The sequence below is a fragment of the Nanorana parkeri genome, unplaced genomic scaffold, assembly GCF_000935625.1.
Source record: "Nanorana parkeri isolate BGI_ZX_2015 unplaced genomic scaffold, ASM93562v1 scaffold467, whole genome shotgun sequence".
NCBI classification, from domain to species: domain Eukaryota; kingdom Metazoa; phylum Chordata; class Amphibia; order Anura; family Dicroglossidae; genus Nanorana; species Nanorana parkeri.
In genome coordinates, this window is record NW_017306735.1 from 391,336 (window position 1) to 419,299 (window position 27,964).

General features: G+C 38.2%; 1 protein-coding gene across 2 annotated transcripts in view; it reads right to left on the reverse strand.

Moving 5' to 3' along the window:
• Positions 1-336: 336 nt before the first annotated feature.
• The window catches only part of NRP2 (neuropilin 2), a 142,184-nt gene continuing 114,556 nt past the window's right edge, over positions 337-27,964 (reverse strand). The window contains exons 15-17 of one of the 2 annotated variants that reach the window (XM_018560590.1): positions 26,086-26,124; positions 3,408-3,470; positions 337-1,804 (exon numbers count right to left, since the gene is read on the reverse strand). In XM_018560590.1, the coding sequence (XP_018416092.1) occupies positions 1,509-1,804; positions 3,408-3,470; positions 26,086-26,124 (398 nt within the window). In that variant the 3' untranslated portion in view covers positions 337-1,508. Of the gene's footprint in view, positions 1,805-3,407; positions 3,471-13,962; positions 14,845-26,085; positions 26,125-27,964 lie in introns of those variants that run through there. The other variant, XM_018560591.1, reaches the window with a different exon arrangement.

Sequence of the window (27,964 nt, forward strand, 5' to 3'; positions counted from 1 at the left end):
AATTGCCTGTTGTGTAGTTCAGTATAGATAACATATATAACATTTCCTATGCCAGGGTTGAATGGCATTACCCCATCACATGATTGAATCTGATAGCAGTTATCAACACCCAGAAGATGCATGCAAAGGCATTTGAAATGAAATGCATCTTGTCTAATATAGTACTGGTGTCCCTTTACCACTGCATATATCCGCAAATAATAAGCACATAATAAAGCTTATTATTGCTGTGCTCAGTTGCCAGTATGCTGTTTTCAGAGTGTGTGGCTAAGGTGTAAAGCAAAATGGTTTCCTTTACATATGCAAGTCACCCCCACATTTTTCACAACACGTATAATCTCAGCATAACCCCCCTTCACCTGTATCTCTATAAGAACACTTATGTTTTCTCATTCAGCTCTTCAGTCAATGATGCATAGCCTTAGTAAGCTGTTTAGATGTTTGAATTTATAAGGTACAGTCAATCAAACCAGAGGCTCTTGTGATTAAGAATCTTATCATATTCCCTATGTAGTTTACTTGAAAGGATACTGAGCAGATCTTTATTGAAAACATATCCATCAACTACACACAGTGGAAGGATGCATTATGTAGGCAGTACAAAAATGTATAGTAATTCACTAGGAACCTGTGGAACCGATCCAGGAGCTACAAGACTTCGACTCCTAGTATGTTGACTGGAAAGTTTTTCATTAATATCCATTTAGCTTGCATATGACAGCTTTTACTGTTTCTAGGTGACACATATACATTACAAGTTTGAATGGAACCATGTCACATTCATAGGAAATGCAGTGTAGGGGTCAAACACAGTTTTCATAAGCATCACCAGAAAACAATACATGAAATGTAACTACTCCTCACCTTTCCAAACATACAATACATAAAAGGTACAATCAAAGCCAGCTCTGAATATAAAACCCTTTAAAAATATGTCCATTGTTCTAGGCATTTGAAAATGTAAGCGACCAGGAGACAAAGCAATCGCTTTCCATTAGAGACCTGGTTGTAGAAAATGGCTCTTGATCATGACTTATTTTAAGGCTCTTCTGCTCATTTTCAGATGCTGTTGTGCACCTCCTCACTTGGGGCAGGATCAGTACATTTCATCCTACCTAAAAGTGCAGTTGTTCCCAAATATCCAAGTGGTGAAATTAACAGCGCTGAAATCAGAGCTGATTCTTGTCACTCCTCAATGGAGCAATACCTTCTGCTGGGATATTTAAACCCATTAAAAAAAAATCATACATCATGAAAGTATAACTGGGAGGCATTTGAGTTTTGGGAGGCATCAATGGAAAGGCTATTTTATCCTTTCCTTTCAAGCAGTTTCCTTCAAACATTTTTTCTTCTCTAATTTGTGGTAAGAAATGTTCTGTTTCATTTCGGTGTCTTTAAGAAAAAAGCAGCTCAATTAGCTAATTAAATTACCAGCACATTTGATGGCGAGAGAAGATTTTCCAAATGGTAATGTCACCAAATGTTCAGTATTAAAACAAACAAGTCCATCATGCTTCAGAACAACACTTTTGTGGATTCATTTTCACTTTGTGCTTTATTCCATCATAGAGCTCAAAGTTATAGTTCTCCAAGGTAGTTGAGCTACGAGAAGAGATGCCTGTGTAAGAGCAAGTGCAGTACAGCAGAAGACCAGCACAGATAGCTCCAAGCAAAACTCCAAGGGAACTCATAGCAATGATGGTAACTAGAATTGGATCCAAAGTATAAAGCCAACTTTCTTCTTTGTCAGTCCTTGGAGTTACCACATTACTGGTGGGGAGAGCTGTGTACGACTCATAATCACCTAAAAGAAAATGTTTTAAAATAGTTACAAATACTAGTACATGTCAAATTTATATAACTGACAATAGAAAAACTCAAAATGTATTTCTGCTGTAGCAAAGGTGCCAATAAACATGTTAACTATTAGCAATTAAAAATTGATTCATAGTTAAAAAGAAGGAGCAAGAAGCAAAATACTGCTAAACTGATAAAATCTCATTAAAGTTCTTCATCTCATTAATCACAATGCAATTCACCTAAAATTTGCCAAAGAGAACATATACATTTTATGCAAACTTTACTTCACTGAAATGTTTGATAAAATACATTGGTACATTGGAGTCAATGGGAGATCAAGCTTTGGAGAAATGCTAAATGAGTTTAGCCAAATGTCTCTGATCATCCCGAATGAATGAACTTGTGGGTTTGCTCGACTTTCCGATTTGGACACAATCCTCTCAGATATTGTTTTAGAGGCATTGAAAATCCTTATCCACAATAACCATATTTATGCATGAATGCAGTTATGCAATTTATCTCTTATCATGTTTACAGGTAAACTAAAAAAACAGAATGTACTTAGCTTAGTAGAGTTAGCTAGTAGTAGTTATTAACATTCAACTGGACTTGTTCTATAATGCTAAAGATGTTGTGAAGATCATCCAAGCCATTTCTTCAGTTCTAATGAGTGTTGTGAGCATACCCCAGTATGTATAGGTCCTCGGTCATCTTAGAGTATATTTAAAGTCAATTTTTTTTGTTTTAGACAGAACAGAAAAGTGTTCGAACCCCTGTCAGGTATTTTAATGTTCTCTGAATCCCAGTAAATGAGTGTCCCAGAAAATGAGATTCATCCTCTATATTTGTTGACTGTTGTCAACAGGACTGAAGATGATGGAAAATCCAAAATTTTTAGTTGCCTCCAGAAATTGAATAGAATAGACACTTCCCAACAGTGACACATGTTCCTCTGACAACTGTCTAAGAGGGGACTTACATAATTTATGGAAATCACCTTTTCTCTTGTTATGTTTACAGAAAGTATAGGAACATCTCTTAAATTCGACATAGAAGACAAAATAACTGACTGATTTTTAACCATTCCCTATTGTGCTTAAAGTTACACTAAACTCAGGAGTTATATCTTAAAAACATATTCAAGTACCCTAACTTATTAATAAAATGTATCACTCTGTAGATTCTCAAATCATCTCTGAATTGGTGCCGACACTGTCCTTCCTTCTGGAGGGTGGCTACTTTTGTTCCTCATGGTCCCTGCGTGTGTTAATGTAATGGACTACAATCTCAATACAAATTAGAAAACTAAACATGAGACTATAGGCCATCTTGGGAGTGAGCTTGGAGGGTTGGTTACTTTACAACACACACACAGGGACCATGGGACCATGACATCTTCATCATTACAGAACATGTCGTTGAACGTTACTAACTACTAGGTATATCATTACCTGAAGAAATGAGAACCTTCATAGACATACACAACTGCATGGGTATGTATGATCTAATCTTTAAAAAATTGGATGCCATAAATCATGTTTGAATGGATGCATTCAAGCATTATCTATGGCAGTTTAGACTTTAGAAATAGTAAAACAAAGTCTTACCAATTTTTCCTCCATAGCGACGCCCTTGATTATCCAACTCATTTAATACCACAGGTACATCCACTAAAAGAAACAAAACAAAAATAGTTTTAGTTATGTTTTAAGCTTTGCGCTAACATTATCAGTTCAAAAACAATAGTCGTATAGAGTTGCAGAATGTTTCATGCTGGCCAGTGTGTATACATTTGTATATTTCCATTATTTGGTCAGGCACAGCCAACAGCTCAACTGTTGAAAACACAAATGCACCAAGCCCAGAAACTCAGGGCACTTTGTAGTCCCACTGCAGCTCCGAAGGCATAAATGGTCTGTCTCTATTTCAGAAAACAAATATGGGTTTAGCTACTCCCTGCTTTATGTAAAACAATTTTTAGTAATGTCATGCCTTTTTTGAATCTTGAGGAATGAAAGCTTAGCATAATATAGGCAAACCTATTGAAAAATATTCTAGGGAAAGAGGATCAAATAATATGCATGTGTAAAGTTCAGGCTAGTCACAATTATTTGCATACTAAGGGTATCTGTGAATTAGTATACCATACATCTTAAAAATTGAAAATATAAAACTGGAACATACATAAGCCCCGTGACTAATATGCTGCTCAGATCTCAGACCCTGATTACAACTGTATCGTTAAAAAAAAAACTGTCCTCCATTAAATACACACTCCGCTCCCTAGAGTTAGAGGAGTTGATTTATTAAAGGCAAACAAGCTGTTCACTTTGCAAGGGAATTCTCGCTTTGCAGGGGATTTTCCCTTAGCTTAGTGAATTAGGTGAAGCTCTGCTGACTTCATCTTCCAGTCAAAAAAATTTTGTTTTTTTTCTTGCACATCATTGGGTATTCTTTGTAAAGTGAATTTTTACCATATTCACTAAGCAAAATGAAAATTCCCTTGTAAAGTGAGCAGCCTATTTGCCTTTAGTAAATCAGCCCCAGAGAGTTAGTAATAAATATAGTTATGGGATCCTTTTACATAGGGACTAGCCATTTACGCTAAGTATTAGTGAGAAAGTGTATATTCTTTCTAATTTTCTTGACATTTTCCTATAAGTCAGATAAGTCTTGTATATTTTGACCTGTAGAGATTAACACTTCTAAACAGACACATCACCTGTTCACACAGATCCATGATGTGGCTGGTTTAGGTATCTGGTCTTTTACAGTCCTTGGACCACCCAAGGGTTATCTTTAAAGACATCTATATACAACTAGAGCAACACAGTGCTTTCTGTGGCTTATCTAACCTGCAAAAAGTGTTTATGCTGGATATCATCTACATTGTTTGATTGAGTTCCATTTGTGTTTATTGAGGTCATTCTTTGATGGACTGATATGTAAGGAATGCTTACATACTCCAAATTCCAATGGGTTTTTTCATGACCCCTTGCTATGAGACCATATATTATACTCATTTATTAAATAGGATTTTATATATGTCACTGGAAGCTGTATTCACTTCAGTCAACCAATCATATGCAAATAAAATTCATATTTCTTATCCTCTGTGTTCAAATTAATATAGGTCCATTTGGTAAATTAAAAATGTCTTATCTTAAGGTATATCTAAAGCTAAACCCTTATTTACTGGACAGTTTTTTTTTGAATGCTTTGTCCCAGTGGGGATATTTTCATTCACCTCCTGGCCCAAAGATACAATAGGAAGGGAAAGAAAATATCTCCAAAGTTAGGGAAACCTCCATTTGTTGCCACTAGTACAGGTTTAATTACTTTCTGTCCTGGTTACAATGGTTACCTGGACAAATGTACAAGGGGGATCTTCCAAAGTCTTTAAATATAATTTATTGTATTTTGTAGGCTGTGAAATATGTGGCAATATACTGTATGCCTAAATCATAGATATAGATGTATAACTACCCATTATATATTAATTACTATTCTGGCAATGCAGGAAAGATCAAAGTGCTTATAGATTTCAAATATATATTTGCAAATGAAGATTACACCTCTTCTGGTAAGGAGATATCAGGCTTTACTACATCATACACTGTTCTCCATTATATAACACACAGATTAACATCGCATTATGGAAATGGAATTATGGTTCTGTCTCCAGCAGCTTTTCTCAATCTTTTTTTCAGTCACTGCACCCTTTAAAGATATGCAAAATATCGAGGCAACCCAATATACAATCCAGTATTGATTTTAAGGGGGACACAACAAATACAAAACAAAATGATATGAAGTCCCCACTTTCACATCAAAGTCCACCTTCCCATCAGGAGCCCCCTTTCCAATCACTGTGCCCCTGCACATCAGAGCCCTACTTTATATTCTTCACCCTAGTGTAACTGTGGCAGCATGGCAGAGGGCAGAAGGTGGAGCGGGTCTGGAAGGAGACAGACTTCTGTCTTCTTTTGAATGCTGGGGGAAGCCCTGAAATGGTGTCATGAATTTTCATAGTGCTGGTGGTCAGTTTGCCTTCACCAGGGCAATGCATGATACTGTGTGAGAATTTGAAGGCACCTCTGACAATGCCAAAAGACACCCTGGAGTGCCTCAACATCCTGGTTGAGAAAGGCTGGTCTATGGAACAACCAAAACACTTTTGACATGCATGCTTACAATAGTGTTCAAGTTTAGTGCTTCATTCTTTCCCTGAGATTGGTCAGCCCGAGGTGTCTGCAAAGGATGCACAGCACCAATAGAGATACCATAATTTTTGATCCAACCTTTATCATCCAAATCTGGACATGAGAATGTCATTAATATGAGCATAGTTCGTGTGAAACCAACTTGATCTAATTGTACAATACTGCTGATTCACACCGGTATGCAATTGTGTTGCTTATTTTTGCTCTTTGGGGAAATGGAAAATGATGTTCCATTTTACAGATTACCCCAGAGAGACAATCTTCATTATAAATGCATTCAGGGTAATTTAGCACTTTACTAAAATCCTGTAAGAGTCACCATTGTTGTCTCAGGTGACAGAGTGATTGAAACTTCAGGAAAGGCAGCAAAAAGCCAACACCCTATACAATTGCAGATAATGGAGGAACAAAACTGTAAATTTGGTTAAGTGCTTGAGAGCCCGCATCATTTATCTGCAGCATTTTAAGGTAAGTAAAGACAAACAGATGTTTGTACAAAAATACCATCCTTTAATTACATTCCACACAGCACATGATCAAATAAGTTTCAAATTTCTATAAGGTTTTTTTTCGTCGTTCATTCACAGGCAGAGGACAAAGCAAGAGATGCAGCGTAATAAGGGGAGAATGACTGGATATCATATTTACCAATAGTGACTATTCCAATCTTTTCAGAGAAAATAACATTATACAAAGTATCAATAAAGAGCAGCATTCTCCATGCTCAAATCTTTTCAAATAAGTAAAATATCTGAACGTAGTAATTAAAGATGAGTTTTACTTTTAAAGATTTATATCTTCAAGGAGAGAATATATAATCACTTTAAAATGAATTAGAAAAAAATCAAAGCCCTTCTGTATGTGAACAATCTCATGAATAAAGGCAGAAACAGTGATAATCCTATGGTAGTGAATAATAAGGTACACATGCCAACTATACATATTAACGTATGCCACTTGAGAGCAGAACTAACAAAATTTGAACCTACTGGTCAATTGGTATCAATAAAGTTGCATGCTTGAAAAAATTGTATTCTCTGGTATTCTCGCTGCATAGGTATAGGTGATAGGTGCACCTAAACCCACTCCCACGTCATGGCTTAATTAGAAATAGGATTTGGTAATATAGACAAAGGCAACAGCTACAGTCACCTGAGGTTGTGAGTGTTTAATAGTTTATATATAAATTTTCTCTGTGTACAGAAATATAATTTAACATGCACCTTCATTTTAAAGTGATTACTCCTCAAGTAAATAACATCTCCCCATAATGTTAAAAGGTATTAATAACAACCATTTTATTTCTTTTGAGACAAGTGAACAACATACAAAAATTGCATTGAATGGAATACAAAGATCAAATTGTTTCTTTTGTATTCTCATTGTCAATATCCATTTTTCATACATTTTTTTTAAAGCAACCCCAGACATCAACAGGACAGAACAGACGGAAAATAAAATCCTTTACATCTTTCAGAAAAAAAAACAAAAACATACATATAACAGATTTTTGTACTGTGTGTTCTAACACTTCCAACTGCAATATTAGTATCTAGAGTGGCAGCCTAGATGTGCGTGCTGGCTTAAGGAAGAAATACTGATTAATGAGGAACAATTTCCAAAAGATAGAAAACTGGGGGCCAAAAGGTGCCTTGGTTTTTCTTTTTTTTTATCACATGCAAGAGCTATTTCTTTTTATATATGTGTACTATTTTTCCTTTGAGTATTCAGAGTCAAACAGTAAATGCTATTTACAATCATAGAACTTTTGTTCTAAGCATGTGGTAACAGATGGTAAGCCTCAGATACTGCTGTTAGATTAAACAGACGAGAGAAAAGTAACAGTGTAATTACCAATTACGGTGCAATGGACAGAGGGGTGCTGTCTGACACTCTTACGCTATAAGACTGATGTGATTTTTTAAAAGACTTGGTATAAATTTCCTCCTGTGATTGAGCTGTATGAAAAGTCTACGTACAAAAATCCAGTTCCATAAAGAAGACAATTTTTTTTTTCTTTTTTTTATGAACCATTTTTTAAAAGGCCTTAGAATGCATTGTGCAGCAATTTGACAAATGTACACAGAGGAAACAGTGTTTTTGCTCCATGGGTAGGAAGAAAAAAAAAATCACAAACAAAACAACATAAAGGATAGGTTACAAACATAGCATACATGAGGTTGCCTTAAAACAGATAAGCAATAAGTCCAATTTAATTATTCCTTTAGAAAATATAGAGAATATTTATACTGACCATACATGGGCTGAAAATCACCTTGTTGCTTATGGTAACCTTTACATATATTATTAGCAAAGGATTAAAATAAACATTCCTTTATTAAAACAGGGCCTTAGCTCAGTATGTAGACCTCCTTTGTGGTATTTGGATTTTGCAGTTTAACCAAGGACAAGCCCTTGCTAGACCCATCCAGTGCACAAGCTAAATACAATACCACATCTCAACATTATACAGCTTTTGGCTCTGTAGGCAAGATACAGAGTTGAAGGTATAAAACCTCTACTGCAACACCAAGAAGGGTGAGTTAGGGACATTGCTTGAAGTCCCTATTTAGGAAAATGCACATGTGATTTCAAAGAGTTCCTTCCTTTTAGTTGGAAGGACAATAAGGAACCTGTATAATCTTATAAGGAACCAGATGAAGCTCTGCCTATGTTTGGCCAGCATAAATCCAACAAATCATTTGTATAGTTTTCTCAGATCACTGCCTCAATTGCTTTGCAGTACACTTTCTCAAAGTACAAACTATAACAACTTCGAGGCACAAACGCATGTGCAGATTACGGCACAGAAAAATAATCAGCAGTAATGCCAAATGGACAAAACCATTCTAATACAAAACGGCTCAAAAGTATTATACACAGCAGTGTACTGTATACTAGCATTTCTGTGAGAAATACATTCAAACACCCAAATAACAGCATGGATACAAAAAAATATACAATTCTATGTCACTTTAGCATATAAGGCCACCCATTTGCTACCTAAATAATATGTAAAACTGATTGTTCTTAAGCTCCACTAACACTGAAACGTCAAATGTGTGAGCCACAACTGTTATGTACATTGTGTTTAAGAGAAATATAACATAGCACCAGTGCATTTGTCTGTTTCTTATTGTCGTGTGTTAGTTTGGACCAGCAAAATGATCAGGTAATCAATAATTTCCCAATGCATATGCTTTAGATAATAATCAGAGAGGAGTCTGTGTGTGAGATGAGATTTTTGGCACAGGTAAACATAAATAAGGTAAACAGAGAGTAATCTGTGACATGGCACTGGTACAAGGAAATAATCCATGGGGAAGATCCTAAGGGTGTTATTCTGCATCTAGAGCTGCCTTTCTTTGTGCACTGCTAAATTGCAATTAGCATAGTGTCTTAACAAAGTTCAGTAGCGGTTGCGGGAAATATGGAATATCTTAACGTGTCAAAGGACTGCAAATTTAATTGAGACTATTTGTAAGGTGGCTGAATTATGGCTCAACTGTGATGTCTGAAAATTAATTTTAAGGTCCACAGATTATAAGATATGTAATTTATCCTATTGTGTTCTTTTGACCTAATTAGTACTTTCAAGGATTTTCTGTGACTAGCTGTTAGCTTGGCCCAGTGCCAGGTGTCCAAGACATGGAGATGTTTGCTCAGGATCACGAATTGTGGAAGCTAGTGAAAGAGAAGAGTCTGAAGGCCACTAATTAAGTTGTGGTCATGGCAGTGTATTGTTATTTTATTGGTGATCGTATAAGGTAAATTTAATTATGGTTCTAATTTTACATTGATGAATGCTACTATTGTAAGGTCCACATGGATCTCAAAAACTTTCCCCACTGCCAAACAAAGTTCTACTTAATTATTTTCATTTCCTATTCTCTTTCCCATTTATGTTAAAATACAGAAAATGTACACATTCTGTGAATTTTACCATCAGTGAAATGTTTTACTATATTGGGTGCATTAATGCCATAAGATTTTTTATGAGGTAGGTCACCAGGTCTTTTCTCAACCCTCCCCATTTACATGGGCTTGGAATCAACATTCAGAATGTGATAAAACATGTGCATAGCCAATTTGTACAAACATACTAGGGCCAATAAAGACAAGAGCTAATTAACCTACCAGTATGTCTTTGGGGTGAGGGAAGAAACCCACATATGCACAGGGAGAGCATGCAAACTCCATGCAGACAGTGTCCTGGCTGAAATACAAACCAAGAGCCCCAGAGCTGCAAAGCAGAACTTCTAACCAATAAACCACTAAGCCTACCTATTTAAGTTTACTATTTCTGTTAAGAATGGAACAAATGTGCAGTCACAGTTTTAATAATACATACCTGACAGTTATTTACAGTGTTAGTGGCCTTTTTATGGACTAACTATAGTTATGTTATCTGTAAGCTTAAAGAAGAACTGTGGGGTTAGGGCTTTTCCTCATAGTTCTCCTAAGGTTAACGTGAGGACACAAACTAGCATCCTCCCGTCAACCAAAGCTCAATATACCGCGAGCTACAGCTTGTGGTATACTGAGACACCGCAGCTGGGACGGATCCCGACATTACCGTCTGGATCCACCCAGCTGTGTGAGTGACAGCTGGCTCTGCCTATCTAGAGGCAGAGCCAGCTGTACCCGCCCCCTCCCCCGTCCGTTCCGCCAGTCAGCGCTGGAGGATCGGACAGGGGAGGGGAGGAGTCCCTGCAGGGAGTAGTGAGTGACAGTCACGGCTCTATGCAGGGACAGGATAGAGAAATGAGCAAACGGTGGTACGTGTTCGCTCGCTTCCTCAGCTATTGATCCAACCTTTTACAGTTTCATTGTCACAGGTTGGCTAGAACTATGAGGCTGAGTGATTTTTACTCGCCTCATAGTTCTCCTTTAATATTGTTTGGCCTCATATAATGGTTAACGATTATATGAGGCATATAATGCAATGTGCAAGGTAGGGTTCAAAAAATTGAAAAGGAAGTTGGGCAAGTAAAGAATTGGGCTATAAAAGCCTAATTTCTCCATGTTTGTGCCATGAAAAATAATATCTCTGTTATAAACCCAAATATGTATTATTGTGTCATATTTGGCTTAGTATTGTATTTAGAATTTTACAAGCCTCTGTATAGTAACTTTGTAATGCCTTGTTAATTCAATGAATATATTGCTGCAAAGTGACATCTGCACTGATGCATGTCTTGTAAATTGAAAAATTCTATTTCTTGACGAGAATCTCATTAATCAGAGTCATGTAAAACATAGTCATGACTAGATAAGGCAGCAAAAAAATACATGAAAATAATATACACAGGTTTTCATTCTTAACAAAACATCTGTTAATTCACTGACTGAGCAATGACTGCCAATACAAGATGGTTGAGAGGGCAAGAAGCAGAAGATTAGTAGAGGCGAAAAAGCCTTGATATGCAATCTCACCACATATGAATGTGAGAACAAGTGTGAGGTCACTCTTTCTCTGACTCTACTACCTGGTCATCAACAGTGGTAACTCTCTGCGCATTGATATGTGTTTCAGACCTTGGGAATTATTTTAAATGCTAGTACAAGTGAAAATGATGGTGTTGTTCAGAGCTCCTAGCAACCAATTAAAGTCAGGCCATAAAATATAACCCGTGGCTATAGAGGCAGCTTAATATGGTAGCTTTTTACAAATCAACCCACTGTGCTTTACAGATCTGTCACATGCCCCTGGTCCACTTGGTGATAACGAATAAGCTACAGAGGAGATTGTACAACCATTTGGAGCAAAACATTTACCTAACTTTTTGACAAATGACTCATAACAGAATTAAATTCATTGGTTGATTTACTAAAGGGGGAGGGTTTACTTGCTTTGCAAAGCAAATGCTTATTTTTTTAAAGTAAAAATTTAATTCGCAAAATTAATAATCACTGGAGCTTAGTAAATAAGCGAAGCTGTAATTGCTTTGAATACCCAATCATGTACAAGGAAAGTTTAAAAAAATCATTTTTTTTCTTGGACATGATTGGATAACTGAAGTTAACACAGCTTTACCTTCATCTTATCAGGTGTGAGTGGTATTTTCTCCATTAGTAAATCAGTTCCAATATGTTGCAAATAAAAGGGTATTCACCAAGAGGTTAATGTGATGCTACCAAGTGAATAAACATGACCTGTGTTGCTCTTTAATAAGAGTTGACCATTTAGATTTACAACAACAACATTGATGTGTATTATGTATGAAGCCAAAATGATTTTCGGAGCATAAACCACCTAGCGTTCAATATGTTCTTTTGCAATATGTAAAATAAAAAAGTGCAATTGGAAAGTACAAAATATCATCATGTTTGTTTAATTGCATATATGGACTAAATCTGTCTAACTAAATCTGTCTAAATGTATTCTAGAGAGCTCAGATAGCTGTATGTTATGTCCTGTTCATCCCTAGGGCAGCATTTAATAAACTAAACTACATTTCTCATACTGTCTCCATAATTATTGGTTGCATAATCTGATTTATATCAATCAGCCTTTCCCATGTTTACAGAAACCTCGCCTGTGATAATGACATAGGCTGCCATCTCTGATCTCTTCTGAAAATGCTACTTGCGTAGGTGCTATGTTTATTTAGTGGTTAGATGCATTCTAAGTCACCGAGATTGATTTACTAAAAGACTAGAGGCTGTTCAGTTACAGTAGCAAGGTGAATATTCACATGGCAAAGTAAATAAGGTTAAGCTGTGTTCACTTTGAATGTCCAATCATGATCTTTGCTTGTTCATGATTGGATGATTGACGTGAACACATCTTAACCTCTAATTCTCTTTGCAATGTGAAAATACACACGGTGTAAAGCAAACAGCCTTCACTGCTTAAGTAAATCAACCCCACTAACTTGGAAAGAAAGTATACAGGCCAGGTGTTGTTACTTGTTCAAAGTCAATGGGTTTGATTTATTACAGGCAAATAGGTTGTCCACTGTGCAAGAGAATTTGCACTTTGCAAGGGGATTTTCCCCCCTTAGGCCAGCGACTGAGGTGAAGCTCTGCTGACTTCCCTGATCCGATCTTGTGCAAGAAAAAATACTGTTTTTTAATTTTCCTTGCATGTGGGTATTCTTTGCAAAGTGAAATTTCACCGCGTTGACAAGGCTTAGGGAAAATCCCCTTGCAAAGTGAACAGCCTATTTGTCTTTAGTAAATCAACCCGTGACTCTGAAATATTGAAATATGAAACAGCCATCAAGTTGCATGTTCAGAAGAAAGACATCAATTGTAGTCTGTATATGTCTCTCAGGGGAGGCCTCCTTTAAATTAGCGGGTGACCAATGTTCAGAAATACAGTAATAAGTGGATTGAAATACAGTAAATCAGAAGCAGCTTTCAAGAAGTTTTAAGACCATCTAGATTTGAACTAGAAATTCAGAGAAGCAGGAAATAAAAACAAAATTAAAGATCATCAAGCAAGCAGAAGTTGTGCCTCAGAAAGCACTGTTGGAAGCAGCCAAATCTCAACATAAGAGCTGCATATTAGTCCTAGGGCATTAAAGTGACATTAACCCTCAGATTTTTTAACATAAAACAATACTGTAATGTGCGCCTTATTGTAATCCATGGTTGTTTCCCTTCTCTTTGCTGCTCTTCCTTTTAAATCTGTATCTGTTCTCATGCTGGGCAGAACTTCTGTTTTGCAGCAGACTGCCTTGTCTCAGGAATGGATATATGGTATCTGTGTATAGGTTTGTAACCTGAACCAGCACTACAGGAAGAGGCCCTGAGCTGCAAAGGGAAGTTCTCCCCAAGCATGAGAAGACATGAGGATTTAAAAGGAAGAGCAGCAAAGAGAAGGGAAACTACCATGGATTACAGTAAAGCACACATTACAGTATTGGTTTATGTTAAAAAATCTGAGGGTTTAATGTCACTTTAAGGTTAAATTAATCTTAAGCTACTGTCCTGAAAGCAGTATGGGGTTTATGAGTCAAGAATTCGCAGCTTCAATCAGAGCCTTCTAAGACATATACATTGGTTTGTAATAGAATCTCTTTACACTTATTAGCTGCCATGGAGTGCTAGAATTGGATCGTCATTACATGAAGGACTTCAATTAGAGCTCGCTTTAATACATTACCATTGCTTGCCTAGTTTAATTTGTGGTTTTCACCACTGTTCACACATGCTAATTTTTACACACAGAATAAAGATAGATGTCTACACTCTTCCGACTTTCCTTCATGTTTTCAGGCAACTTTTGTTTTCCGTCTGGGGGAAAGTTATAAACAAAGCTTTAAAAAAAAAAACTTGTCTTTCAAAAAAAAAAATGAAGAGCATTCAGGTTCTTAAAGGCATTTGCCTTCTTCTCAAATGTATTCCAAGATGCAGCATTAGAATTTAGAGACAGTCAACAGGGGATGAGATGTCTATGGGTTCAATTCTTAAAGTCTTCAGAATAAAGTATCATTGGGGCATAAGGGTTTGGAGGAAAAAAGTGCAAATTGAGCCAACAGTTCTTGAGTCTGTTAAGTCTAGATCCAGTATCCGCCTCTCACTCAGCATCGCGAGCTGTGGTCGGGATCATCTTGCTCTAGTTTTATAGTTAAAGTAGGCTCCACTGCCAGTGGTGCACCGTTGGTGTATTGTGAGGTTTTGTAGGTGATGGCTGGGTCGCTCTTCTTGGCCGCATAGCGGAATCGGTGGTAGTGGAGCACCAAGGCCAGTGCGACGGAGACCAGCACCAGAACAGCGCCTCCTGCTGCCATAACGTAATACCAGTAGACTGGGATGGGCTGCACTGACACCGTGTCCACTGTGGGCTCGCTCCCTGGTAGAAGGGTGCCCCCTGGTGGAGAGACACAGAAGAGCGTTGCTAGGTGGGATGTTGGTGGACTAAAATTGAGAAATCATACATGCTATTTTCCCTATTATTTAACCACTATGCTGTTAAATACTTCAAATATATCACAGTAGATTAATTGATTAAGCTGTTTACAGATCAAAACACCATTTATGTTTAAAAGTTTTTTTTGATAGTGACATAGGTTTATATTATTTTAGCACAGTGCTGTCCAACTTAAAGTGTATCTAAACCCAAGAACAACAATTAAATATATTGCAGCTTACCAGTCCCTACTGCATTTTCTTCACTTTTTAGTTTTATTTCTGGCTGGTGATCCTGCCAGTAATACATTCCTGCTGTAGTTTACACTTCCTGTCCGCTAACTCCCTGTATCTATTGAGTATCAGAGTTGTCACTCTAGGACAGAAAGTTTGTTAGGACTACAGAACACTTCCCTTTCTTCTCATCTCTATTAAATAGGGGGAGCTGTTCTGTGATTCACAGAGGTGAACTAGGCAGGGTGATAACACTGCTTGAGATAATTCTGCAGGAAGTTGCAACCACTCTGGATTTCTGTCAGGATCAACAGGTTCTTTTCTGCACTTGTCAAGCAGACACCTTTCAGTTATATATTTAACAGACCAAAAGGGAGCAAATAGGAGAACATACACTTTACATACACTTTAAAATACAAGCATAGCATGATAGCATTACAATAGGCTGTATGAACATTTCCGTTTACATAAAAGAGCCAATTGTGCAGTGTGAGTTGGACAGCTCTGTTCCAAAAATACAGCAGGAAACACTAACATACAGCAGGAAACGCTAAAAGCCAGCTATTTTGTCATACACAAATATTTGTTATAAAGAAGTCTGTACATAACTATGGATACAACCATGCAACATATAGACATTCCATTTAGTGTAGGTTGGAAGACATTTAACTGAAGGAACTAGGGTGAGGCCATTAAAACTGGGATCTGAAAAGAATGTATTTTATTTTCTAACAGACTAACTTCATACTTGAGAAGTGACTTTTGTTTTTCATATTATTTCAGGCAGCAAACCCAATTATAGTGGTGTAAGATTTAGACCAGTAATTTATTTTACTGTCTAAGGGCTTGTTTACACCAATTACAGTGCGTTCCAGCACAGTTCGCTGCTGGAATGCACTCTATTACATACTAAATTCCCCCCTGCATTCTGGGACACCACAGCCACACCCCCAGTGCAATCGCCCACACTAGAAATCGTGGTACAACAATGCCTGCGTTCCAGGCCAGGGAGATTGCAAAATGTAGTGCATGCAGCATTTTTTGCAATCACACTGGACCAGAATGCAGGCAATGTTGTGCCATGCTTTCTGGTGCAGATGATCACACTGCGGGCAGGGGGTGCATGGTTGCAGTACTAGTGAATTGAATGCACCACCATGGCCCCTCCATCCCCAGAATGCAGTGGGGACTTTAGTAAGCAATACAGTGCATTACAGTGCAAAAAAAACCCACAAACCTCTACAAAGCTCTAATTGTATAATATGCAATTTATATGCATGATCAGCTGGTGCATTTTTGAGGTACTGCAGTTCAAAGAACTGAAGATTTCAAAATTTTTGTGCAAAAATGAAAGCTGTAAAGATGTAACAGTTATCTGGCAGCTCGGATTGTATACATCGCCTTTCTGAATAATTGGGGGCATATTTATAAATGAGAGAATGTGGCATTCACCAAACATTCACTGCAGATGAATCAATCACTGCATGTTAAACGCATGCACCTAAAAGATACACTTGCAGAGAATGTTTGGCAAATGATGTTTGGGGAATGTCACATTCACTGTTTTATAAATGTGCCACTTGGTGTATGAGCTCATTTAAAGTGAAAACAAAGCGTTTAGAAGAAAGCCTTTAAACTCCAGCAAAAGTTTTTTAATTTTGGATTTTGTTTTATCAATTGGACAAATTTTGAGCAGAGAAAGGAAAGGTTACAACTTCTAAGTATTGTTTTATTGCTGCCTGTGCTTCCCTGTCATGGGGACAGCCATGCCCCCGTTTCTTGCAGGGGTGTAACAGAGACACGAAATTATGGGAAATCTCCAGTAGGTTTACATAGAAAAATCACTTCTCCTCACTGTCTCCAAAACAGAATAAAACTGTTTTTGTATGGAGTTAGGCTATAAAGGAATCCCTGTACGAATGAAATATGGAGGTTACCAGTGCTGACCTCATTTCTTGTACAAATTGCCTGGCTGTTCCTGGCTTCCAAACTTACTGACTCACTGGTCTGGAAAAAGGATGTAAATAAAAATGTAAAAGTGAAGTCAGAATTTATCATCTGCATCTGTTTCTAGGAGTGACTCAGAGATGACTAAAGCCACTAGATCAGCAGGAGAGCCAGGGAACAAGCACTACCAAGAAGGCAAGTTCTGCAATGACAGCTTCTATATTATCACTGTGCAGACTTAACCTGCACTGGGCACTATGCATATTACAGTATTTCTATAGTCTGAACAGTAAAGTATTTAGCTGAACAACCAGTAAAATCACTTTAAACTAGCTCTCACTGACCTCTGTAGCTATATGAATTGTGGAAAAATTAATCTTCAAGATTCACAAAAGAGGCACTAAAATCATAGCTCCATTCCCCTTTTTTTTCTATGGCAGCAGAATCTTGGCAGCCTGACAGCCTTCTAATGTAAATAAAGAGCAGGTGCTGAACCTGACTGAAAACTGACTTCAGAGTCTCTGTTGTGATCGTTCAAGATGAATAGTGCCATACTACATGCAGCTACAGAGGTCACTGAGGGCTTGTTTTAAAACTGTTTACCTGCTTGTTAAAATGTTTTAAATAATTTACTGTACATAGCCTGGACACAGATACACTTTAAAGAAGTAACATTTTTATTAACCCGTGCACTGCAAGAGTTAACAGCTCATTTTGGTTGAGGGAGCAAAATAACAAAAATATACTTACCTGATCCTCTAAGCCAACTGGCTGTGACAGAGCTCCCTCCTGCCTGTCTCCGCCTTCAATCGAGTTTTGGTATGTCCCTCGGTGTCCTCATGTCCTATAGAGTGTGTATATAACATGATGGCTAAAGAATCTCAGACCACTGCAGCGGAGGGGGAGCAAGGCTGGATGGACTGGTCTAAAAGCAAGCCAGCTCAGGGGATTGGTGAGTATAACTTTGTTATTTTCAGTACCTAGACCAAAACGAGCATTTAACCCTTGCAGTGCCACTGCAAGGGTTAATAAAATTTTTGCCTAGAGTTCTTCTTTAAACCCAATAGAGCAAAAGAAGAAGGCAAAAAATGCCACTGCTTACTTTAGCTTGATCTAAACCAGCCTTAACTCAGCTTAAACATTTTTTGCCAGAAGACATCCTGTTTAAACTCTTAGAGGTTTATAAAATACCTTAGATTTCAGATTGGACCTTGAAGAAATATACAGTTTCCAATAACACTGGGTCAGCCAAAATTCCTTATCATGTAGATGTGTCTATATGTTGCCTGCTCAGCAATACTGTTCACTTTCCTAATTTGTCAACTTAACCAGAAAAGGCAATTCACTATTTTTTTTTCCTCTTCTCAAGGGTAAGTCAACCTCTGTGTAGCTATTCATAATTCAGAGCCTGCTAAAGATTTGTTCCTCAGACTAAACAAAACAATAAAATGCAGTTTTCAGAATTGCATATTACATAATTTTGAGTTTTGCTGTTCTCTAAGTTTCTGCAAAGATTCTGTTCTCTAAGATTTTCTGGGGGAAAAAAGGGTTTGCCTTCACAATTCGAACAGCTTTATAGATATTAATTACAGACAACAATGTCGCTGAAAGATTAACTGGATGGGAATAGAATAATAGTATGAGGTTTCAAAACCTCAGCAGCATAAAATATGTACAGCCACATCTTGTATAATGGAACTAAAACAGCGTAGACATAATGAAGAAAGGTTGACCTCACAGTGACCTCCTTTTTCAAGCGAGCTAAATTCCCACAAATACTGTAATGCAATGCAGCAACACCAACAACTCACAAGACAAAAAATGATTACACTATGAAAGAAATAATGTATTCAGGTACGGTACACAAACCAGAATAATACAGATAAACATGGCTGCCTACACACCGATGGGAAAATGTTTCTTTCATAATATTGGTTTATGATTATATAATATTGTTTATTAATTACATAAGGTGATCGCTAAGGGGTTATGTGGTGTTGGAAACTAAGGAAGCATTTTAAGGAATCAGATACTGGTGAAGTATAATCAGATACTGGTGGAATATTTTAGATTGTAAGCCCTCACGGGCAGGGCCCCCCATACCATCTTGTCTTGAATTGTATTGTGATTGTAATGTCTTCCTTATATTGTAAAGCGCTGCACAAACTGTTGGCGCTATACAGGGGCGTAACTAGAAATCACAGGGCCCCATAGCAAAATGTTGTATGGGGCCCCGTGATTGCTAGTTATGCCACTTGCAGAGCCCACCTGAGAGTAACCCTGCAGAGCCCACCATAGACTCTCTGACTGCAGAGCCCACCATAGACTCTCTATGGTGGGCTCTGCAGGGTCTCAGATGGGCTGCACACCTCTTACCTGTCAGTGCTGTCTGACTCCATGGTCGCCGGGGCCCCACCCCCTCTTCCGTCCCCGGGCCCCGCCTCATCTTTTATCGACGGACCCACCTCCTCTTACATCACTGGCCCTAACTTCTCTTAGGTCGATGGCCAGTGATGTAAGAGGAGGCGTGGTTGGTCTTAGGCGGGCGCCGCTTCCTCCTTCACTGCAAACGCCGGCCTCTTCTGCCATAGCTGCTGGCTGTCACTGACACAGCTCCGCAGCTGCAAAGAGGGGAAACACCGCTGCTGAGCTGTGAAGTAGTCTGATACCGTCCTGATTTTAGAACTGCGGGTTTATTCAGCATGACATTGGCATAAGCAAAGTGCAATGTAAAGGAACCCACATCAACCAAACAGGCTCCTATTTAATGGAATTTGATTACTGAAATATGACCAACTAGATGCTGTTGGTTACTGCAATATACACTTTGCTCTGTTGCTATACTATACGGCCAAACTTTGTGCCCACCAGACCATCACACCTGCCTATATGGCCAAATGTATTTGGATACTCCTCCTAATTATTGAGATCAGGTGTTTCCAGTGAAGAGTAATGTTAATGCTACACCATACAAAGATGTTTTAGAAAATGTGTTTTCAATCTTGTGGCAACAGTTTGGGGTGGACATTTTCTGTTTTAGCATGACTGCGTCCCTCTGCATAAAGCCCGGTCCATAAAGGCATAGTTTGAAGAGTCTCGAGTGGAGTAAACTCAAGCGACCTGCACAGAGCCCTGACCTCAACCCTACTGAACATCTTTAGTACGAAATCGAACACTGAGTCAGGTCTTGTATTTACTCTCACATATGCTCTCTTGGCTAAATTGCACATATCCGCACTAACACAATCCAAAAGGTTGTGCAAAGCCTTCCCAGAGGAGTAGTGGCTGTTATAGCTGCAAAGATAGTTCACCTCCTGCTGTTCAAATCTAGTGTTGCAGCTCCTGTAGTCAAATATAATGACATTCTTTAGACTAAAAGCAAATTAACTATGTATTTACAAAATAAGCATCGCCAACATAGAACTGTATTTGCAGGACTAAAATATAGTATCCTTTAGTATCCTGTGTTATTTTCAGCCCAAGAGAACATTTCCTCAGGAATAAAGTTCTCACCACACTATAAATATAAAAGAAAAACAACACAAAAAACCTAAACATGTCACAATGGTATGTTTTATCACATGCTTGTGACAGAATGGTATTGGCCAGGCTGAATTATGCAGTGTTCTCAGTGAATAATGTGATTAGACAGAATGACTATTGGAGAACTAGCCATCCTCTTGCACCAGGCCAAACTATTGCTATGTTTTTATTGGCTCTAGGTTTGATTCCAGTTTTTATAGCCAATAATTACAGAAAACAAAACAAATATTTTAGATATTACAATAATTACAGAAAACAAATAAAATGCTGAGGAATAGGCAGACATAAAATAGCCAAATAAGGTGCCAAGGCAGAAAGCAGCTCACAAGCAGGATTTCTGCATAATGGAGCTTTTATACAACAGGACACTTAGCAGCCGTGGAGACAAATCAAATATTGCTGATAAACACAATGACCAGTGGAGAGACGGGACAGCTAAAAACAAAGGGTGAGAGGTTGTTGTTGCACAAGTCGTGATCATTCCGACCGTGGAGCACAAGCAAAATATTCAGCAACAGTCTTGGCACAGTATTGCATTTTTCTTGTTTGGTTTTAGAAGCAATTGAGGAGCAAAAAACAAAATGCCAGATAAAAAAGGAAGGAGGGGGAATGGGTGCTCAGAGCTTGCCTAGCATATTTCTAGGTTTACATATTTACGGTCTGCACAGAAGTTGCACAAAATTGTACTGGTTTATTCAATTAAATAAACAAGCTGTCTAAAAAGTTATAGAACTCTGGCATTTAAAGCAGATCTATACTCCGTATAATGATATTTTGAAGCAACATCTCCTTGACTAATGTTAAACAACATAAAGGCAATGTATCTTTTTCCTAGATTCTTTACCATGCCAAAGGCAGTGGTCAAATGGTCTCAAGTGATAGCTTTTGACTGCCTGGCTGTGTCTAAGCAGCAGTCTACCAAGCCCCTTAGGCAAAGACCATGTGGTCAATTCCCGGATGCGATAGTGTGACTGGCACCATAGAGATGAAGGAATGGCAAGAATTTCAGGAGAAACGTACATTTTCCTGATCTGAATCTATTTTTCAACATTACTTTGAGGGCTGTTTCTTTCTAACATTAGATTACTTTTTTGGGATTGGTGTGTTAAATTCAACTTAGAATGAAATTATTAGTTTTCTAAAAAGCTATAGACTATGGTAACGCTGGAGGTATAGCTAACCTGAGATTTTAGAAAATAGTCAACTGGCAGATTACTCTGGTAGCACAGTGTACAGCATGGTAAAACAAGCAATCTGTCAGCATCACTTTAAAATGCTTTTCTTTCAAATAAATAAGGACTGTAGCAAAATAAGATAACATTTTTAATGTGAAATGTATGTTTTATCACAAAATCTGGAAAGAATTATATTATTTTGAAGAAGACCTCTACTCAAAACTAACTTTTTTGTTAAATAATAGGTAGTGGGGCAATTTGTGTTTAATATAATTTTTTCAGTCTTGATTGGAACATCTGATTGCCTTTGGTTGTCTATTCCCCTTACTGTAGGAACTGCTGGTGCCTTTGTGTTAAAAAACGGTAATATTGCAGGCACCAAACTGCAAGTCAGCAGCAGAAAACCATCAGTGGGGGGGGGGTTGCTGAATTTTCCCACTTGGTTACTTACTCATTTTCCTCCCTAACCTGTTATAGTTTTGGATGTAGGTCTAGTTAAGGAATCCTAAAACTTTATAAACAAGGGACCAGTTCGATGTCCTTCATACTTTAAAATGACCAGACTGTGGCCAGGGAGAGTAGAAAAGGCCCAGGTGGCAGTGGAAGTAAACAATACCGCAGGCTTGGTGGTCTGTGTAAATAAAAACTAGTACATGTGGTCAGTGGGAGAAGGAATAATACCCCATTGTCAGTGAGATGAGATGTGCTCCCCATTAGTGGCAGTGTAAGGAATTGTGCCCCATCATTGGTGTCAGTGGGTTCTATGGTTCACAAGACTGTAAGAAAGGCCCATATTAAAATTAAATCAATTTGAATATATTGAATATATATTTTTCTTACAAGACTTAAAGGAGAACTATGAGGTGAGTGATTTTCACTCAACCTCATAGTTTGAGCCGATATGTGACAATGAAACTGTCACACGTCGGCTCTATAGATCGGGAAGTGAGCGAACGCATACCGTTGCTCACTTCCTGATCCTCTCCCTGCAGAGAGCGGATACCATAAATCACCGCTCCCTGAAGGGATTCCCCTCATCCCCCACTCCGATCCTCCAGGGCTGACTAGAGGCAGAGCCAGCTGTCCCTTACGCAGAGCTGGGTGGATCTCGACAGCATTGTCAAGACCCGTCTCGGCTGCGGCGCTCTCAGAAGGACGGTAGTATATGTCTTCCTGTGACCCTTAAGAGAACTATGGGATAAAAAGGTTACCCCATAGTTCTCTTTTAAAGGTAAACTTAAAGATATATAATACACACATGAATAAAGCTCTGTAATAGATGTAAATTAATAGATCATGTAAATGTAAGCAGTGTAAGTACCTAAATTTGCCTCGATGGGAACCTAAGGGGAGGGGAAAACGGCACAAGGAGCCAATCAGGCGTGCCGCAGCACAAGGGGGATGCTGATAGGAGGAATGAGCGGACTAACAGACAAATTAGATTATCAATCTGCTGCTTCTTACAGGGGACCTGTAAGTAAAAGTAAAGCTGCTGCAAGGAAAAACCAGGCCCCTACCCCTGGGACAGGGCTGGGCTGTGTGGTAGACTGAATGGTCAGAAATATAAATCCTTTTACATTTAAACCAGCGCTCATGTATGTATTTAATCTGTGTATTTAGTTGTTTGCCCTGCTTTATTATAGAGGTCAGTTAGAAAAAAATGAATATGCAGCAAAGGAGCTTGGCAGACAGTTGTTTTTTTAAAAGGGTTAAATATAATGAGATCAACAAATACTTCTTTAGATAATGCAGATTTGGTTGTTATACTTAAAAAAAGTCCGGGAATTTTAAAAAACTTACCCTTGCAGTACTTATCTTGTCTAGGGAGCTCAAATAAAGCAGATATACTCACCTGATCCTCAGTCATGCCAGGCTGGTAGACTGCTCCCAGTAGTCTCTTCTCCCCAAACGACATCATCACATGTAGGTATTGTCACATCATCACATGTAGGTCAATTAACTTGAGATACATGTGAGAATGCCTTGGGACATTCCACAGCCAGAGAGGAGAGGGAGAGAGGTAATTCTAACTGCAGCAGGATTGAGGATCAGGTGAGTAATACAGCTTTATTTGAGCCCTCTAGACAAAACAAGCACTTAATCCTTGTGGTGTGGGGGTAGCCCCACTGCAAGGGTGAGTTTTTTTGAACTTCCCAGAGTTCTTCTTTAATCATCTGGGCTGTATTTAATGTACTTAAATGTGTTATCCAGCTGTGAGGATACAATCAAGTGCTAGGTCCTTCAGGTCGCTCACTGAGCTGTGGGCAGTTCCCAGTTTTTCTGTTGTTTTTCTTGCATCTGGTAACCTTTGGTGTTATGTTGCCCGCCCCTCTGTTGGACTGCTTTTGGACATCCTGACAATCTAAGAACCCCTGTGCCCCTCAACGGATGAGAAAATAGTTTTTAGATACTCATCGTAAAATATTTTTCTCAAAGTCCAATGAGGGACACTGGTTATCCTGTACTGGCTAATGTTTTTTTTCTGTTGCCAGTGGCCATTTTGTCCAGTAGGCAGCAGTATAACCCAACTGTCTAAGAATGTATGTATTACAAGAAAAAGATTTTACGGTGAGTATAAAAATCCTATTCTTATCAGTAATCCTTTTGTTTCTGATTGTAGTTCACCACCACTGTTTAAAGAAGAACTCAGGATAATTAGCATAAGGTTGCAGAGGGACATGCCATCACTGCAGTAGAGGGGGAGACAAGCTGGAGAGAGTGCGGTCACAGCTGGCTGGCTCAGAGAATCAGGTGAGTAAAACTTTGTTATTTTCCTCACTAGATCAAAATGAGCACTTAGCCCTTGCAGCGTGGGGGTTTGTCTCACTGCAAGGGTTAAAAAAATCCCTGGAATTTTGCTTTAATTTCATGCCCCATAACTGAAAGTGCTATGTAAATGTGTCATTTTATAATTAGCAATAGATTATTATTATTATTATTATAGGATCATGTGTTATATCTGATAAACGTCTGCTGAAGAGTCCTTGTGCACATGACTCTTGTATTACAAAGGCAAATGTCAGCCACATTCCTTTATTTTCCTCCAGTTTTAATGTGGACGGCACACAGAGTACAGCCATTATAGGAGACACATTAGGATTGTGTTTCCCACAGTTAATAACAATGAGAATGTTATTAGACTAAGAGACACAAAAGCTATATTCCACAACACAACATGAAGTTATCCACACTATCCCCTAAAACATGGATCCAATTTCACAGACACGGGCTCCATAAAATCTATTGCTCTGAAGCATGGCGCGCTCTAATATTGTGGATGACAATAACAATTTAAAATCTCTGTTTTCATCTCTGCCTTTAATGGAAGAGTTACATCAGTTAGGTCATCTATTGTATTGTTATTATTGCTGAGATAAGGATGAAACCAAAAATCAACTGGATGATAAAAACCAGTTACATTAGATTGTATTGATAATTTAGATTTTACTAACATACAACTCTCGGGTCAGCTGCGGTCACAAATCCCTTGTGTCTCCGGCAGACAATATTTATGCTCGTGTTATCCAATGCAAATGACAAAGAGAAGATAATGAGGGCTACATGGAAAAAAATGATAATTCTTTGTCTACAGAACTGCTGATATGTTGTATCATTTCCAAGTGCCATTAGCTCAATCTAAATCAATCTGTATTTACAGACATATGTATATACAGATGTGAAATACATGACTTAGCAACTTAAAGTAATATAAAGTTATATATTATTGTATAATAAAAGAGGTGATTGAAAGTGATTTGCTCCATTACGCGTGGCCATTTTCAATCCAATAAGTTATTGTCACTTTGGCACTAAATATAAACTGTATATAAATATAAGCTATGCAGGCCTCCCTCTTTAGACCTACTGCAAGATACACTTATTTGGGCTCATTTACTAGATACGTTTAAATTCTTCCCTCAAGAAATTAGTGGATGTCATGCTGATCCCCTTGCTTTATTACTGTAACTCACTGACCCAGACAAGCATGAAGAAAAAAACATTTGACTCTTTGACTTACCTGATCTTAGCTGAAGTCAGTAAGTAGTGAAACCAATGGGTCAGCAAAAGGACCAGGTAACTTTAAATTTAGGCAGGAGGTCAGCATTGGTAGTTTACTTATTTATATTGTAGCAGATTCTATTATTTCATCAGATCTTCACTTACTATGAATAGGAACATGTATCCTGAGATATGTTTTAGAATGTTTACATTTGAAACTATGAAATGTAACCATTTTTTTTAAACCAAGCTATTTTATGTGCAAATAATAAGGCAAATGTTATACATCATCTTTTGCTACTTACCAGGATATACTGTTGACTGGGGAAAAGCTGCGATTGGTTCTAAAATAGAAAAAAGGAATATTATATTTTACATTTTCATTATTACAGAGTCAGTTTTAGAAGTAACAACTGTTTTAAAGGGAATCTGCCATGTCCCTTCTGACTTGGTTTAGCAGAGGCTAGCAATCTACACTGGAGGTAACCATTATCCAACCACAAGGGATGCAAAGTAGTATCAATACAGGGCATATGTACTGTATAACCCTAATTCCTAAAAAGTTGGGATGTTGTGTAAAATCTACCTAAAAACAGAATGCAATGATGTGCAAATCTCAGACACCCATATTTTATTCACAATAGAAAATAGAAAACATATCAAATGTATAAACTGAGAAAATAAACCATTTTAAGAAAAAAATAAGGTAATTTTGAAATTGATGGAAGCAACATGTCTCCAAAAAGTTGGGACAGGGCCATGTTTACCACAGTTTAGCATCCTCTCTTATTTGAACAACATTCTGTATACATCTGGGAACTGAGAAGACCAGTTGCTGGAGTTTTGGGAGATGAATGTTGTCCCATTCTTGCCTGATATAGGATTCTAACTGCTCAACAGTCCTGGGTCTTCTTTGTTGTGTTTTGCGTTTCATTTGCAAATCACGTCAGGAAGAATGTACTAGTATCAGGGCAAGGGGTTTGTACCAATATCTGGCAGGGGTGTGTCTACTATTATTAGGACAAGGAAAGTGGGCTTGTATTAGTCAGGGCAGGTGATATGTACTAATATAAGGACAAGGGGCATGTACTAGTATCAGGAGAAGGTGTGTGTACTAATATCAAGGCAAGGGTGTGTACCAATATCTGGCAGGGGTGTGTCTACTATTATTAGGACAAGGAAAGTGGGCTTGTATTAGTCAGGGCAGGTGATATGTACTAATATAAGGACAAGGGGCATGTACTAGTATCAGGAGAAGGTGTGTGTACTAATATCAAGGCAAGGGTGTGTACCAATATCTGGCAGGGGTGTGTCTACTATTATTAGGACGAGGGGTGTGTACTAGTATCAGGGAAGGGGGTTTGTATTAGTCAGGGCAGGCGGTATGTACTAATATAGGGACAGGAGGCATGTACTAGTATCAGGAGAAGGTATGTGTACTAATATCAGGGCAAGGGTATGTACTAGTATTAGGGCAGGAGGTATGTACTAGTATCGAAGCAGGCGGTACACACGAGTATCACAGCAGGAAGTATGTACTAATTTCAGTCAAAGGGGTGTGTACCAATATCAGGCAGGGGTGTGTGTACTAGTAATAGGACAGGGGGTGTGTACTAGTATCAGGGCAGGGGGTATGTACTAGTATCAGGGCAGGGGTGTGTGTACAAGTTCAGGATAGGGGGTGTGTACTAGTATTAGGACAGGGGGTGTGTACTAACATTAGGACAGGGGGTGTTCAATAATATCAGGGTAGAGAATGTGTACTAGTATTAAGGCAGGTGCTTTGCCGCTTTAAATTTTTGCCGATGCTTTACTGTTCACATATTTACAGGATCAGAAATTTCTCGAGTTTACTGTTTAATATTGAAAGAATGTTTCACTGTTCATATTGGATAAATGCACTGTTGTAAACCACAATGGTGTGTTAATTTCAGATACAAGTACAAATCTCCCATAGGATTCATTACATTTGATTTAATATGCAATGTCGATGCCGGGCATGAGTGCAAGAGTTGCTTATTGATTAGGTGTTTGGTCTATTCCGCTCACCAGGAATAGGAACAATATCCCTGTCGTTGAACAGAACAATTATATTCTCATGGCTTCTCATGACTATCATTAATTAAAACAAGAGTATTTTGTCATCAGCATCTAAACTACATACCCCAAGGTGCTCAGTCAGCC